The following is a 15,876-nucleotide window of genomic DNA, read 5'->3' as shown; positions in this document are numbered from 1 at the left end:
TTAAACATGCCCAGCCCATACAGCACAGAACAGCCCATGTTCAGACTATCAAGCACGCTCAGCCTCCAAGGCAGGGTGGCCACATAAAAACTGCCAGTCAGGAATGGTCCTGGTCCCTGCCAGTTCCTGGGCTGTGCCTTGAAATTGTTACAAGAACTACGAGCTATCCCAGGCCAAACTGCACCAGGAACCACTCTAACAGTTCGGCACTATGGATGACCGAGCTGCAGTGATCATGGAATATTCCCTGGCCTCAAGCAGGGCCTGTACTGATACAGCTTCAGTTTGCTGTAAGGAAAAAAACAAAATCAACTCTTAGCTGATAAAACGAGGGGCAAAAGGTGACCTTCCAATCAAGATGAACTTCTCTCTTTTGCTTCCTCTTTCAACTCAACATGCCAATGAAATTCAGTTGAAGAAAGCCTCTTGCGTTCACAATAAATGGAATAGAAAAAGATTACATTCCATATATTGTAATAAGCAGAAAATTTATGCAAATGACATGCAGTAGGAAGTGAGACAATAAAAGCATTGTGGTGTACTCTGCAGAGTCAAAAGCATAGAAATTATGTAAAGGAGGACATGAATAGCTGAAAGCAAGTTTCTGCAATCCTCCAAAATCTTTGTTTTCAGACTAAATGTATCTTCAAGACATTGACAGTTCTTTTGAGTTTCTGCTGAATTTAAGTTAAAAACATCAAAGCTATCTAAGCCCAGGGGCTAAATTATCTTATTCTTCACTCATAAAAATCAATACTGTTGCTAATTTTATCAATATTAATTGAAAATTCAGTTTCAATTTCTTGGTTTTGAGCTATAAAACACATTAAAAATAACTAAGAGCTATAGCAGTGTTAGCTGATTAAAAAAACAAACAAACAAACAACAACAAACAATGAAAAAGAACAAGTAACAGCCTCAAGTTGTGGATTAGAACATTTCCCAATCATTACAGAAATGAGATTATTTTTGGCTTTAAAATGATAACTAGCTCCACCAAACCCTTTCACTTGATTGGAATTTGAATATGCAGGAATACAAAAAAACCCATCACTGCTTCGATGATAAATTCTTATCAACTCTCTAGATCTTTAACATGATTCAGTCTTTTCTTCTACTTCAAAACAGCTATGAGAAATGCTCTTCCTTCTAATAAAAAAAAAATCATAAAGACAAAAGCAAGTAGGTTTCAGACCTTGCTCAGGTAATGAAAAGGTCAGTAAATCCAGAGAGTCATACACTTCCAAGCAAAACTTGTGTTCTGTAAGGAACAGGTTACAACATGCCTCAATAATAAATATATTAGTCACTCAGGAACTACACTGGCCATTAATTTCAGTCATCAAGAAACAGGATGCAACCAAAAGCACCAAAATAAGAGAGACTGGGGAAAGAAATAGCCTGAGAGCACTTACTAAAGCAGGATGACGACTCTGTGCATGGCAGGCATGATGCAGGGTACCCTTAGTTTTCCACCATCACCAGCAGCGCTGCCGCTGCACGGGAGGTCCTGGGGATGGTGTGAGACAGGCGGGTGCAGCTCCAAAGCCCAAGTGAAGCAAGCCCAGCAAGTGCACCACAATGCCAACAGCTACAGGAGCACTTTGCTGTGCTGCAGGTGCAACTCATAGAGGACTCTCTCCTGCCCCAAAAGGATGGGGAGACACCATCAACTTTCAGAGGCATTATGTAAGCAAGCTCTTGGATCATTCTTTCAAGGACTCAGGTGACTCACTGGTCGTCTGGCAAAATGATTATTGTGGTCTTTACTGTCCTGGTCATAGGCTGTCCCAAAAGGACTTGCTTCAAAACACTGTGAAGCATTGCTCAGAGGTTTTTGACTTTTAAAATCCATCAGGAAATCTCATTTTTTTCACAGTGAGGATTACAACATGTAATACCCATGAAACTTTCAACACTGATGCTCCAGAAAAAAAAAGTTTATTTATTCCTAAATCTACAAGCAGTTTCTCAAATTCACTTTCTGCTATCATAAAAAGACACTCAGCAAAACTCAACACAAGATAAGACATCTCTGTTTGCTCTGCTCCTCTCCAAAGCAATTGTTTTTTTTCATGGATGATGCATTACTGAAGCCAAATTTAAATGTATGGTGAGAGATCTTTTACTAAAATCAAGATCTAGACAAGACATGCAGAACATTTATGGATTCAGAAAATTTGAGCTACCAAAACAAAAAGCGTAAAACAGTCTTGCACCAGTAATTTGGGCTCACCCATTTGGTCCTATTCCAAACGAAACAAAATCCAGAGACGTAGACAGTGCAAATTTCAAAATGACACGTGTAACTGACAAATATAAACTTCCCTGAAAGTAAGCCTACTCTGCATTGAATAAACAATTCCCTACCATTTTCTCTCTCCAGTTCTCCAGTGCTAACTAGAGAAGGCTTGCCTTACCCACCTTTATCTATGAGATCCTAATACAATAAAAAATCCATAAATATATTAAAAAACCAGACCAATTTAATGAATTCTGGTCTGAATCCTCACCCTTTGTTAGATTAATTTTTCAGACCTGGTGTTGTATTTGTAGGTCTGTCACATGGGCTGGGATGAGGTGCATAGTCTTTAGAGAAACTTGACTCTTAAGAATATCTGCCAACAATACCATAAAAGCACTAATTATTGATACAATCCATACACACATTCTTAAGCATATGTGTGTGTGCAGGAAAGGGATGCCTGAAAATGGAACACTTGAAATAACAGTAGACAGAAGCTGAGATTTATTTTAACATTATTAGGTGTAATTTGAAAGCAACCAATCCTTAACGCACACACAAAAAGCCAAATCAATTGAGGAAACTATCTGTTGCCATTCAGCATCTCAGGGATAAGACCTATCCTGCAAGGACTGATTCAAATGGTCCACTCCAAACTTATTAATAACTATTGCACGTGACAACAATGTAGTTTGGTAAGACATCTCTCAAAATACATTTGTGAATCTAAAATACAGATCATCATCTCCCTTCATTCAGATGAGAATGTCCTAACTTTGTAACACTGAAGTTATAAAGAGTGAGAACTTATCCATACTGGTGTGTACATCTGAGGGTAAGGAAACCTAAACTGACACTCAGAATTTCGATTTTGATGTGCTGAGGCTGCTTGTAAGTGTTTCTAGACTGAATTAATTTTATTCACCTTCGCTCTGTCTTATGCAACATAAAGGAACTGCCATCAGAAACTACTTTGTCAGAAAAGCCACATCTGAATGGAGATGTTAATTTTGCTTTTCACATACAAGGTCTCAAGGGCAGGCTTTTTTTGTGGATTAAAAGCAAAGCTCAACAGGGAATCAACATGCAGGTGCTCAGATACAGCCAAAATGATGATTCATTAGGTTTGTGTTTAAGGCCACACACACAAATGTCCCTGAGGTATAACATCTTAGTTAACAGAAAAATATAAAAGTCAGCTACTATTGAAGATAAATAAAGTGAGCACAAATCTACAAAGAAGGGAAGGGTTGTTTTTTGCTATAAAGAAATAACTACTGATCATACCAAACACTTCAATAAATAGTGAAACTGGACACATGGATATAGTTTAGGTTTACCAGACTTCAGCTACTTATGAGTGCAAGTCCAAGCTCATGTCTCCAACACATCAGAAACATGGCTCATTTACAGAGATAAACAAACTGGCTGTGTGGAACTCAATCACAGCTGTTCCAATAGACATATCTCAATGTTAGCACAGTCCTGCCCAACAAAATCTTTCATAAGGAAGCTGCCCCCTAAAAGAAAATAAAACTTCCCACCCAGAGAATAAAATCTCCAAACCTGGCCCAGTCTCCCAGCAAAAGCCTATCAACATCCTTCTATCCAGTGACTATAGAACTCACAGACCTACATGATTTTGGAGACTTAGCTGAAATTCAGACTAATTTTTCAGTAATTTCAGCTCCCAAAAGATGGGTCTAACCAAAGTTATTCACATAGCACTAATAAGATTGGGGAAAAACACTCCAAATTAAAGATTAATCTTGGAACAATCTGCAGCCTTGGAAGTACCACGAATGTGACCTTCCCTTCTGTAAGTAGCCACGCTGTGGAAATTCTTACAGATGAACAAGGGAATCCATTTGCAAAGCAGAAAGAGTATTGAATAGTCCTTAGATTAGTATAAAAGAAGGAAAAAAAATACCACTATTTTATGAACATGGAGGAAAAACTGTTGTGTGATTACACAGAGGAATTTAAACTGTGAATGTCCATCTGCAAGTAAGAAAGAACAATCAACATCCATATACAGCTTATCTATATAAGCTTTTATATATATAGCTTGTCTATATAAAAGATTTTTTCTTAAAAACATCTGTATCTCACATCTCAAACACAGCAAATTAAAAAAAAATATATATATATTCATCCAAATAAACATATTTTGCAGGTGACTTCAGAAAGTTTGCAGATCATTATACAAATTCTTGGTTTTACTTGTAAGACATGCAAGAATTACTCTGTAGAAGTAACTCAGACTGTGAAAGTGCAGGTTCACTGCAAACATGCACAACACCTGAACACCTAAAAAACTTGATTCTTTTTTTAAAGTTCCTGAAGCCACTTACAGATCCTTTCAATATTATTTAGTGAGTTATACTGAGTGTCTGTTTAAAGAATGTGCTCTGTGTATCTCATAAGCTATGGTCTGTGCCTAGCAGGGAAACAATCAGTGAACATGAGCATTAGCAGGCTGAACAGTCAGAAAATGTCTAATTCGTTGTTTGTTAAACAGTTTACTGCTTTCCCTCAGCACAATCCTCTCTTGTGTACTCCTGTTTAGGTTGCATATTTGAAATGTATCTGCATTACGCCATAGTTGCCTAAGCATGTACACAACTATACAACTTCTTCTATCAATTAATTCAATGCCTCAATACATTGAAAATCAACTTGATTATTTTTGTCTTCCAGCAAAGCCTGCTTTGAAGTTTGCAATTATTAACAACAGTTCCCAGAGCAGTTTTCAGCAAAAAAGTCTTGGTGTAGTCAGAAAGAATGACCTTATTCGATGACAAACCAAACACAGCAGCTGTGCTGCTGGCAGAAGATCTGTAACATGCACTCATGTGCCTTCCCTGCCTCCATCATAATCCACTATATACTGATCCAATTATTGCACAAAAAGCCTTTTTCTTATAGCACACTCTCCTTTTCACTTCTGTCTCACTCTGGATTGGAGAAAAAAATCTTGCAGATGGAATGCTTACTGCTTTTCAAATATTTTGTGCGAAAATGCCATTTACACCCACAGCTGCTGCTGCCTTCTCTTTCTCCCTTCTTTTACAAGACAAGGAGTGTGAGAGGATAGAGAGAGAAAAAAACCTAAAGAATTTTTTAATATATTTAAATTAGAAGTTCATTGTGTTATATTTTTTATAATTAGGCTCATATGACAGACAACACATTTTGATTTTGTAATGATAAGTTACAAGACAATATTAAATTTGAATCTTGCAGGGAATGGACAGAGGTATGGAAGTGTCACAAATTCAGCTTAGAGAGGAACAGTCTCTCAGGTAAAGCGCTTCAGCACATGACTTTGTCTGCGCTTTAAAAAAAAGGAAGGAATACAGTAACTTAGTTTGATGAAGAGTTGGAAAGTATGTTGCAATATTTTCCTTCCAAACAATACTGTTGTGTAACTTTTCTAAGCTTTTGGAGTCAACATGTAAAACAAATAAACAAATCCCTTGGAAAAAAAGTGAAAAACCCTAGTGCCATATTGGAAACTTTGCATCCTAAACATCTGTTTCTTTATTCACTTTTCTGTTATGCACTAACAAACAACTGAAAAAAAGCCTGTCTGCCCCTTTCCCCAGCTACTTTTCTTAGCTGGAAACAGTATAGAATTCAACCATGCTGTGAAGTCAGACATGATGGAAAGCACTTAGAATAGTTTTTAAACAAACAAAAAATGAAAAAAAACCTCTTTATAGGGCTCATATGTATTCTATCACATGAACAATCATTAATTCCCCATTTCTGCCTTCAGAGCAAAGAATAATTTTTCCAATTAATATATTTATAAACAAAGACAGAAATAATTAGGTAATGCGTTTGAAGAGAAAGGAGCTTTTCCTAGCTCCACATGTGGAATGGACAGACAAGCAAAGAGAGCCTGTGTTACTTGCTATATAAAATTTAGAAATAAACAACCCTTAATTAAACATGTCTTGCTTTTGAACAATCTTGTAAAACACTCAGTTGTTCAACTGCACAGTGGAAGTGCACAAAAAAAGGACCATTGTTATTCTTTCACTTATATTGAAGAACAGAAAGGTGCAGGGTGAGAAGATCAAGAAATTACAAGCAGTTACTAGATTTGCAATAAGATTTTGTTTTATACTCTTACTGCTTTCTTACTGTAAAACCATCCTGATTTATTAAATTAATACTCTTCTCATGTGACACATCATGGTGCAACATCCACATACAGGGAAGTCCATAACAAAATCTTGAAAACGATACTTTTTTTTTTTTTTAATAGGCAGATACTTCTCTTCAAAAAAGACAATGTATTACTTCAGGGGAAAATATGCAAGAGTATGTAATCACTCAGCTATTTAACCTCTGTGCACTCTTATTTTTCTTAGATTTACCTCAAAGGCAGTTATCTTTTTGTTTGGCCATGGGTTTTTATGGATATATCTTAGAAGGGCCATTGAGAGTCACAGTATTACAGAAAATGATGATAGTCAGAGAGACACTGAAGGAATATTCACACCGCCATAAACCCAATATACTGTGTCAAACCAAAATAACACATTCATCAGGTCAAGCCCAGAAGTGTAAAATTCTTTGACCAATATGAATATAATTTATTTAATTCTTTAGGAAGCCTGAGTAAGAAATTCCAAAGTCTAAATTACTATTTCCCCTATAAACACTATTATATCCATTAAACTATTGCACTGAGGTAAAAAAGACTAAGCTACAGAGAGCATTTCAAGAAAACCCAGTCGGAGTTTGGGATCCCACTGAAATCAGTGCTGGTTGGGAACTTAAACACTTGTCTGGATTTCACTATATCTACCGTCCAAAGCCTACTAATCATGGGACATGCTGCTGCTGTCAAAGGGCACATTTTGCCCCACACCAGCTGTGTGTGGCAGCCCTGTGTGTGAATAGCTGCTGGCACATCCTGTGGGTCCCTCTGTGGGTCCCGCGGGTTCTGAGCGCGCACAATTCCCGGATGGGAGGCACGACTGGAGGGGAGCTCAGGACTGAAGCTGTAGGAACCAGCTACAAGAATACTTGATGCTTGCATGTGTTTCTTACTCTTCTGTAAAATACCCTTATGGTTTTGCTTAACTGTGCTTGCTGAAACATTTTTTTTCAAGTTGAAATACATTTTTTCATGAGTAGGATTTAAATAAGCAGTTATGTAAATTTTGAAACATTTTTAAACATTCTCCTCTGTTTAGTGGAGCTAAAACAGATCTGGGGAAACATTCACTAAGAGCTATTTTAGAAGGGAAACTCAAAAGATTGAAACACACTGTTCTATGCTAGACATTTGAGTAAGTTTAAATTTAGATGTTTGTTTCTGAGACAACTATAAATGTCTCACAGTCCTTATATACCAATTATCACATTCAACCAGCAGAAAGAATCAGAAAGCCTGAATCTACCTGTAAGAAAGAAAATTATAACCCTAAACAACATTAAAATAACATTATCACATAGCATTTTTACTGCAAAGTGAAAATATGTCATGAATCTCTAGGAACAGATAGTCCCATAATTATATAATTATGGGCAAAGAGTGATGGATTTCCAACATTGACTTTGGAAAACCATCCTGAACTACACACAGGTTCCTGAAGATATCTGGGAAGGAGGGAAGTAGGGAGGAAGCAATAATCACACAAAATGCCCCCCTTCACTAAAGAAGATTTTGTACTAAATCAAAATCACTTCCCAGAAAAACTTCTTTCTACAAGACTACAGGGAGATAAAGCTTATTCATTGTTTGGAAGTGGTAAAACCCAGGTGCAGATAATCAGCATTTTCCCCCTGTGAGACTGAACTAATTCTGCATCAACCTGTGGCAGAGGAAATCTACACTTTGTCTCAAAAATGGCAGGAAAAGGAGCATCACCTCAAGTATTACACTTTGTGGGTTTGGGGTGGGGTTTTGGTGTTTTTGTTTGTTCTGTTGGGATGGTTTTGTTTGTTTTGTTTTCTCTTTTGAATCTGTTATTTCTGGTAGTGGAGGGCTGTTTTATTAAGACCATAACTGTACCTTGATAGTGGTGTTTTGGAAAACCACTCTTTTACAGCCATGGAAAATGCATGTAACAAATTGCAGAGTTAAGATCAGAAAACAATGAGTGACCTTTTTCTCTTAAAGGCCTATAATATTTTAGAATTTCATTTTGTTTCTCACTTCGTACTTTGCACATCAAATGTTCTGTCCCTGTCCTTAATCCATAATTATTTATTACCTGTTCTTTCTCTGGTCCAACACATTTTTTTGATCTTTCTTTCTTTCTCTCTGGTCTGCAACCCTTGTGCCTGGTTCATCTCTCCCTATTTAGAAGGATTTAGCACATCGGTTTCCTTTCTCTCTTCCTTTGGTGGCTGATGGGTTTGGTTGATTTAGACAATAAGGCTTCCCTTATGGTGTTTCTTGAGTTCTCTACTGTGCTTATACAATAACAAATCCACTTATGAAAAAAAAAGTCTTTAAAACAAGAAGGTAGAATTGCTCATCTGTGAAAGAGGATGAAAACCTCAGCTCAGTATCAACACAAAGTATTCAACTTCCCCAGAAAGAAAACAAAAGCAACAGGCCCAAGGGTCTCCAAAGCGGCTACGTAAAAACCACAGGTCTCATTGAAAAATTCAGCTTGTTTGGGAAATGAAATGATGTTTGTATAGCTGACCTATTTCAAAAATCTTATATTTTGTGAAGAATTTATGCAACTTCTAAAGGAAATCTAAGAATTCAGACCACTTATACTGGACTTCTAAATGAGGATTATAAATTACTGGATGATCATTAGAAAGGCTACATAACTTCCTATTTCACCACGGTTAGGTGAGAAATAAAGAAACCAGGACTCTGGCCTCCAGCTAGTTCCTCAAATGTTTCAAATGAGAGAACAATCATAAATAACATTAGACTATCCATGGGTTCCTGAAGCCATCTTCCAAAACCAGCCACTGTCCAAGAGGTTACATCTGCTAAGAAGCCTGTTTCCCAGACACCAGCAGTGATGGGATCTTCTTCCAATAATCAAAATCAGCTTAATTTTTAATTTAGCAAACTTTCCTCTTTTCAGAGACACAAGGTGGCTTACATTATTTCTGTAATGCCTGTCAAGAAAGCTTGTGTGTATATGTGTATATATATATATCATGATAGAAGAATAAATTTTTAAATTCAACCTTAAAAAATTACAATAACACTTCTTAAAAATAGTTTATATTTTTGACTTTTTAGTACAGCTTTTTGAAGGGAAAAGCACTTCTGGTTTCAGTGCTATTAAACAAATAAAAGTAAAGGCATTTAGTCTATCAGATGAACATTACAGATTTTACTACATTGGTCCAGTTCATCCTCAGTTTACTGTATTGCAAAGTCTGCTTTTCCGAAATTAAAGTGAAAATATACTTTCTCGACTTTGTTTTAAAAAAATAAAAATACTAACGTGAATGTGTTGGGAAAAACATACAAGATGGGCACTATGTAGTCCCCTTTTGGAAAATACAAATAAAGTACAAGTGGCAGAGGAAGAACAGTCTTTATAAACAGAACAATAAATCCAAACTCATCTTCCAAATATTTGAAAGTACTTAAACCCCTGTGGCTTAAGCCTCTTAGAAGTGCCTGTGAAGTATTTGGTCAAAATATATAGGGAATAAAATGTGTTGTGTGTACATGTCTCTGAAATGCAAGAAACAGGAACCTGAAGTGTACAATATTAAGACTTGGAAGAAATTGTAAGAAGTATTCAGAGAAGCAGAGTTGTATCTTTAAAATCCTGCTTAAACACTAGGATTGCAGCCCTAGGACATGATTTTTATGCATCCATCTACAGGGGGAAGAAAACCAGACAGTTTACTAAAAGACAGCATTCTACAAAAACAAATCTCAAGACAGATACTTTTATCTACTTTTCATCCTCAACCAATACAGCAATCACATGTGATAAGAGTTGGCAGGACATCTTCAAGGGAGAAGCACTCCAAGGTCAGCTCATGAAAGAAAGCTTTTACAGGATGACAGTGGTACTGAACCTCCTTTGGCTGCTGATAGCATCATTGTTGTCAGCTCAGCACTGAAGCAATGATTCCAAACATGGCATTAGTACAATAAATTCGTTCATGCAGTGTAAGAGGGCAGAAAAATGCCCAAAAGCATGGTAAGATTGCAGTATTCCAGCAGCCTCTTCTCAAGGGCGTTTGAAGCACATTTTACTGGTTCTACAATCACAAAGACAGGCAAAAAGTCCAAGAGATTGCCTCATGACTCCAGGCCTTTCAAAACACCAGTCCATCTTTTCACTTTGGTTATCTCACACAAGACATCTGTGTGAGGCTAAGTAACCCATCAGTTACACAGAGCAGCCCTGCATGTCATTCAGTCAGCATCAGGCACAAGTAAAGAAATTGCTGCCCATTTCTCAATTTTCTATGGCCCAGGAGTTCATGTTTCCTCCTCACTGCTTTTATCAGATAAAAAAAATGTATTTTGTGATAGCACAAAGCTCTCCACAGCATCTGAAACAGCTAGTCAACCCCAGCAAGGAAGCTGCACTGTTTATGTTGCATTTTACATTCTTTTTCAGTCACACTTGTACTTAATAACAAGAACAAAAATTTACATTTGTGGCCAATATTTGTATTTTCCATTTGGCAGTTCTGATAATTTCTCTCACAGAGCAGAGCTAAAACTGACTTGGCAGGCTGGATTTATTAGCATTTCATCTGCTAAACCATTCCAGCTAGAAAGCAAACTATATTGTCAACAGCTTTTTGAAGTAAGCTTCTACTTGTATTATGTGACAAACTCACAATGAACACAAAATCAAAACAAGCAAGAAAATATAAGCAGAGCTGGGGAGAACCCAAACAGACCAGCATTTAAAGATTTGATTTTTGTAATCCCTAAAATAGAGATTTATCTAGCGCCAAGTACTTCAGAAAGACAATTTTCTTTTTTAAACATTTAAACTTCCCAAGTGCACAAAGAATCTTCCACACCACTGTTCCAGGAAGGAAATAAAGCACAGTCAAGAATTTCACCTACAGTTATGGTAATTGTCAAATGTGACAGTTTTTCAAATATTACCGCCAGAATTAAAAACAATCCTATGCTCATCACTACCAGAAATACAAATTTTACAGGACTAACTCAGTCTTAAATGATAATTTCTGTGAAAAACAACACAATTATACAGGTCACAATTTCAGGAACAGTTGTACTGACAACCAACAGAAATGAAATTTGTATAATTCTGAAGACAATATAGCAGTAAAACCTGATTTTAATGCCAAAATATGTATGCTTATATAATGAAATATTTGGATAGGTTTGCTGTGCACTGTATTTATTTGTAGATTCAATAATTCCTTGTTTATTAACAGAGCTGTAATAACATCCTATTTTAATATCAAATCCTTCAATCTTTTTTTTTCATCAATCAACCAAAGCTTGGATATGAAGACAGGAGTAGTCTCCATTAGTTACAAGAGATTTCTGATGTTTTATCAAGGAAAATATCTCCAAAAAATATGGTATAAGTAAAATTTTCTACCATTAAAGATGTGATTACTTCATTGTTCGTCCTCTCAGAAGAATAACCTCAACACACTTACTTTCTTTCAGAGCTTTCTCCCTCTAGATCCTGATACCTGCTCCTGAAAATATTCTCATTTCTAAGCTGGAGTCCTCAGATCATCACCATCAATGATCACAACCAAATTTAACATATCTAAGGAAAGTGTGCATTGGTTGACAAGCCAAGGGTATTGCATTCCTACTGCACCTATTTCAGACAAAAGGACTGAGTACTGTGGTATTATCAACAAAATAAGAAAAAGATGGGATAAGAATAGAAAAGGATATCTCATGCATTCTGCTTCTCAATATCTGCCTGAAGATGGGGTTATGAAGGACAAAATAAGATGGGAACAGGGACATGAGGCATCACTCACCATTTCCTGAGATGCATACTTTGGATCTTCAGGATCAACTGACCAGTAGCAGTAGTCAAAGCTGAAGGCCACAGTTTTTTCTCTTGAGTCCCAACTGCTATCAAGCCTACTGTCAACCTGACAATAAAAGGAAAAAGACCAAATCACACTGAAGCTGACCCAAAAAAAGTATTTTCCAAATTAATGGGAAGTTTATCTAGGATATGTCTTGTGAAAAAGAAATGGCAAAGAATTAAACCTCTTCAGTCAATTTTCTTTGGTGCTTAGAGTGAACCTGCTAGAGCATTATTACTAAAGGGCTCATTTACTACTGCTATAGTTCTCCAAGACACATATAATAGACATAATTCAGCTAACCTTCATAAATTCTATGTATTGTCAGGAAAGCTTTATAAACCTTTTGATATTTCTCTGCAATTCTTTTGTTTCACAGAGAACCACACCACAGAAATGAGGCCCCAAATGATGAGAAGAAAACAATTTTCTCACTGCATAGTTGAATATGCAGGTCTCATCCCCAGTTTTTCCTTTGCTTTGCTGTGGTTGCAAGCTAATGCTTCTTTCACTGGGACTGCACAATCCAGACTTAACCTTTATGGACTACTAACAGTGACAGTGAAGCCCTTCTAGTACAACAATCAACAGTGGCTGAAATGAGAGGAATCGTATAAGTCTTTCCATGTAATCTTGCCCAAGTGATTGGTAATAAAAGAGATAAGCTTATGAACACTCAGTGGAGGAGAGTAATGAGTCAAAACATGATACAAAATTAACACCATATACATGCAATTTTGATCTAATTGGTAACTTTGTTATAACCTCAACATTCACAATAACTTAAGGAGAAAAAAAGAATGCAGGCTCCAGAGCTCTCAAGGAAGATGATGGCTACACTCAGCTTATTCTTATAGCTCTTGGTCTTTTACCAAGGGCTGAAGCGTAGCTTTATACAATCTGCTCTATTTCATGCAAATCAGTTGCACTCTGAGGGGAAATATGAGAGGAGGAGAGGTAAAAGGAAAGAAATGATCCAGATCTTAGTAAGATATGCAAAAATCCTAAACAATTTACCAACAGCTATGAATGATGGCATGCATTAGGATTGCAGAAACTTTGACAAATATAACATACAGACAAGACAACTACCTGTTACATCTTCTTTCATTTCCCCCCAAAAAACACATGAACTAACCCCAAACCAAACAATCCTTCCCCACACTTTTGCTGCAATGTTTCTAGGGCTGTGCCAGTTTAAACTTTTCCCTTAATATTTCTATTAGAATGATCCAATAGCCTAGCAAACAGAAAATTATCAGAAACAGAATTAACAGAAAATGTTCTAGCAAACAGAAAATTATCAGGATTCTCATATGGGAAAGAGAAGACAACAAAAAGCATACCTTTATATTTCTGACTTTTGCCACTTTGTCATCAACTTCTACAATCACTCGTCCTCCTTCCGCTCTCTCTCTGGAAACAGAACATACTTTAAAAGTCCATTTAAAAATTAAACAAACAGAAAGGTGCACGTCAAATTTCTAAACTTCAGAAATTTATGTTTACTTTAGCAAACTGCAAATCAGAGCTATAAAACAGATACTTCAGACATCAGATAAACACTCCGTACCAGATAAGGCTCTGTGACATGAAATAGCATTCACAGATCTGCATTCAAGTATCTCAATAGCAAGGGGCTAAAAAAACCTCAAGACTGTGGTGATTAAAGAGCTTTGAAGTATTTTTCCCAAATAAATTATTAGGATGTTATTTCTATTTAAGAGTTTTTGCTTTAAATTACTTTTACAAGGAAGCAGAGTGGAGCACTGGTAGACTGGCTGTGCTTTGTGGGGTAGGGACCCATGTCACAAACTTGTGAGCCCCAAGAGCCGTCAGGTTGTACTGTCTGAGTTTTTCCCACTTAATCCAAAGTGTTTGTTGTAGGACTCAAAATAGTACTCCTTAGGGGAAAAAAGCATCAAACAAACAATTAAAAAAATGTCCTGAAATGCAAAATTGATTGTTTCTCAAGTGCAAAGGACCAGGAAGTCATATATACTGTCTAAATCTGTCATTGGAAACAGCTATGGCTGGCTGCTACAGATAATTTCCACATCCAGAATGAGTCATGTTAGAAAAGAATAAAAAAAGGATGTGGACAAAGCAAAAACAAAAAACAAAACAAGAAAACAAAAACAAAACAAAAAAAACCCCTCAAACCAAATTCACCTTGTTTCTGACAAGGGCTGACAGCAGGATAGCTACCTGAAGATAAGGATGCTCTTATTTATCCCTTTCAATATTTATCATGGATTTTTTAATACATAGTAGGATAGAACAGAGGCAGAAGAGGTCAGTGTTCTCTTTCTCCAACTTTGGTACTGAGCCGCTAAGAACACAAAGATGCTTTGTATTTCCTCTATATTTTGCTTTGTGATCTGATACTGACAAATCTTGTAAGACGCAACTTTCTGATAAAGGTTTGATGAAGCCTAATAGCTTTGTAAAGCTGTAGAAACTTGGTTTAGAAATAAAAACAATTTTGTCCTCAGTGCAGTTTTGTCAAATTTAATTAAAATTAAGGGGAAGACACACTATAATTTGGGGTTAGATGTATACATATCTCCTGATAATCAGCTGGATCAGTATCATGAGGTTAGTTAAAAACTAGGTCAGATAAAACAGGAGTTAGAAAATTCAAACCCAGCTGACAACTGCTCATTCCTGGCCCTAGACCTTTAACAGATTCCTTTATATGTGTGCAGAAATATTTAGTCCCCCACCAATAACAATCTGCCTTCACTGAGGGCTCTCCTTTCCAGGTGGTCCAAAGCACATCATCCCCTGCCTTTGGGTCTCTCCACTTCTCAGTTTTTGCCCCATGCTTTCTGCTTCAAAACAAGATTCAAAACAATGCCTTAGGACACTTAAGACTTCCATGAAGACAATCACTGTAGCATTTGAGCTTCCCAAGCATAAAGAGGATTTAAGCATGTTTCTGAGCATAGCTGTTACCATTTTGCAGATAGATAAAGTGCTTTACCCTAAAGTCTCTTGCTTCACATTACTGATTTTTGAGATACCCTCCTTGAGACAGACTGAACTTGGTACTCCCTGTAGTACATACTCACACATGACTGCTCACATAGAAAATACAAGGACAGCTCCCAGAGATTTTAGTTAAGCTTTGAGCGTTCTGCTGTTCAACACATCAGTCACCTGAGCCCCAAGTCAGATCTCAAGAGAAAGGGAAATACATAATGCACAGCTGGGTACCAAATGCTGCATCACCTACAGCTGAGTCCAGAACGGCTCCCTAGAGAACAAATTAACAAGGAACAGTGCCCAAGGACACAGGCTGTGAGTACCTAAGCTAGAAATGTGCAACTGATGCATTTAACCTGGACATGTGTAACTTTATAGATGTTTTGACAAGCAAATGCTTTCCAATGTAAGTTACTTAGGGGACTTTGATATCTGTGTACAAATCTCTGCCAGGTGAGCTAATGGACAAAGCTGATAATTACTCTTTACAGCAGATCTAAGAGGCAACGGGACATTTTGACAGAATTTCACAATGTTTTAAGAACAGCAGAAGACAGAGAAAACCAGAGGGATTGTTTAGGAGACAGCTTGCTTCCGTCACACATTCTCTTTCCTTCACTGCCCAAGCATGATCT

At 36.9% G+C, this 15,876-nt stretch overlaps 1 protein-coding gene across 1 annotated transcript in view; it reads right to left on the bottom strand.

The window, feature by feature from the left end:
- STARD9 (StAR related lipid transfer domain containing 9) overlaps positions 1-15,876 on the bottom strand; it is a 101,877-nt gene that overhangs the window by 75,487 nt on the left and 10,514 nt on the right. The window contains exons 2-3 of the mRNA XM_063398616.1: positions 13,600-13,669; positions 12,200-12,316 (exon numbers count right to left, since the gene is read on the bottom strand). Of these exons, the coding sequence (XP_063254686.1) occupies positions 12,200-12,316; positions 13,600-13,669 (187 nt within the window). The remainder of the gene's footprint in view (positions 1-12,199; positions 12,317-13,599; positions 13,670-15,876) is intronic.

This window comes from Prinia subflava, chromosome 5 (genome assembly GCF_021018805.1).
Source record: "Prinia subflava isolate CZ2003 ecotype Zambia chromosome 5, Cam_Psub_1.2, whole genome shotgun sequence".
NCBI lineage: Eukaryota > Metazoa > Chordata > Aves > Passeriformes > Cisticolidae > Prinia > Prinia subflava.
Note: the sequence above shows the minus strand (reverse complement) of the source record. Positions and strands in the feature narration are given on the sequence as shown.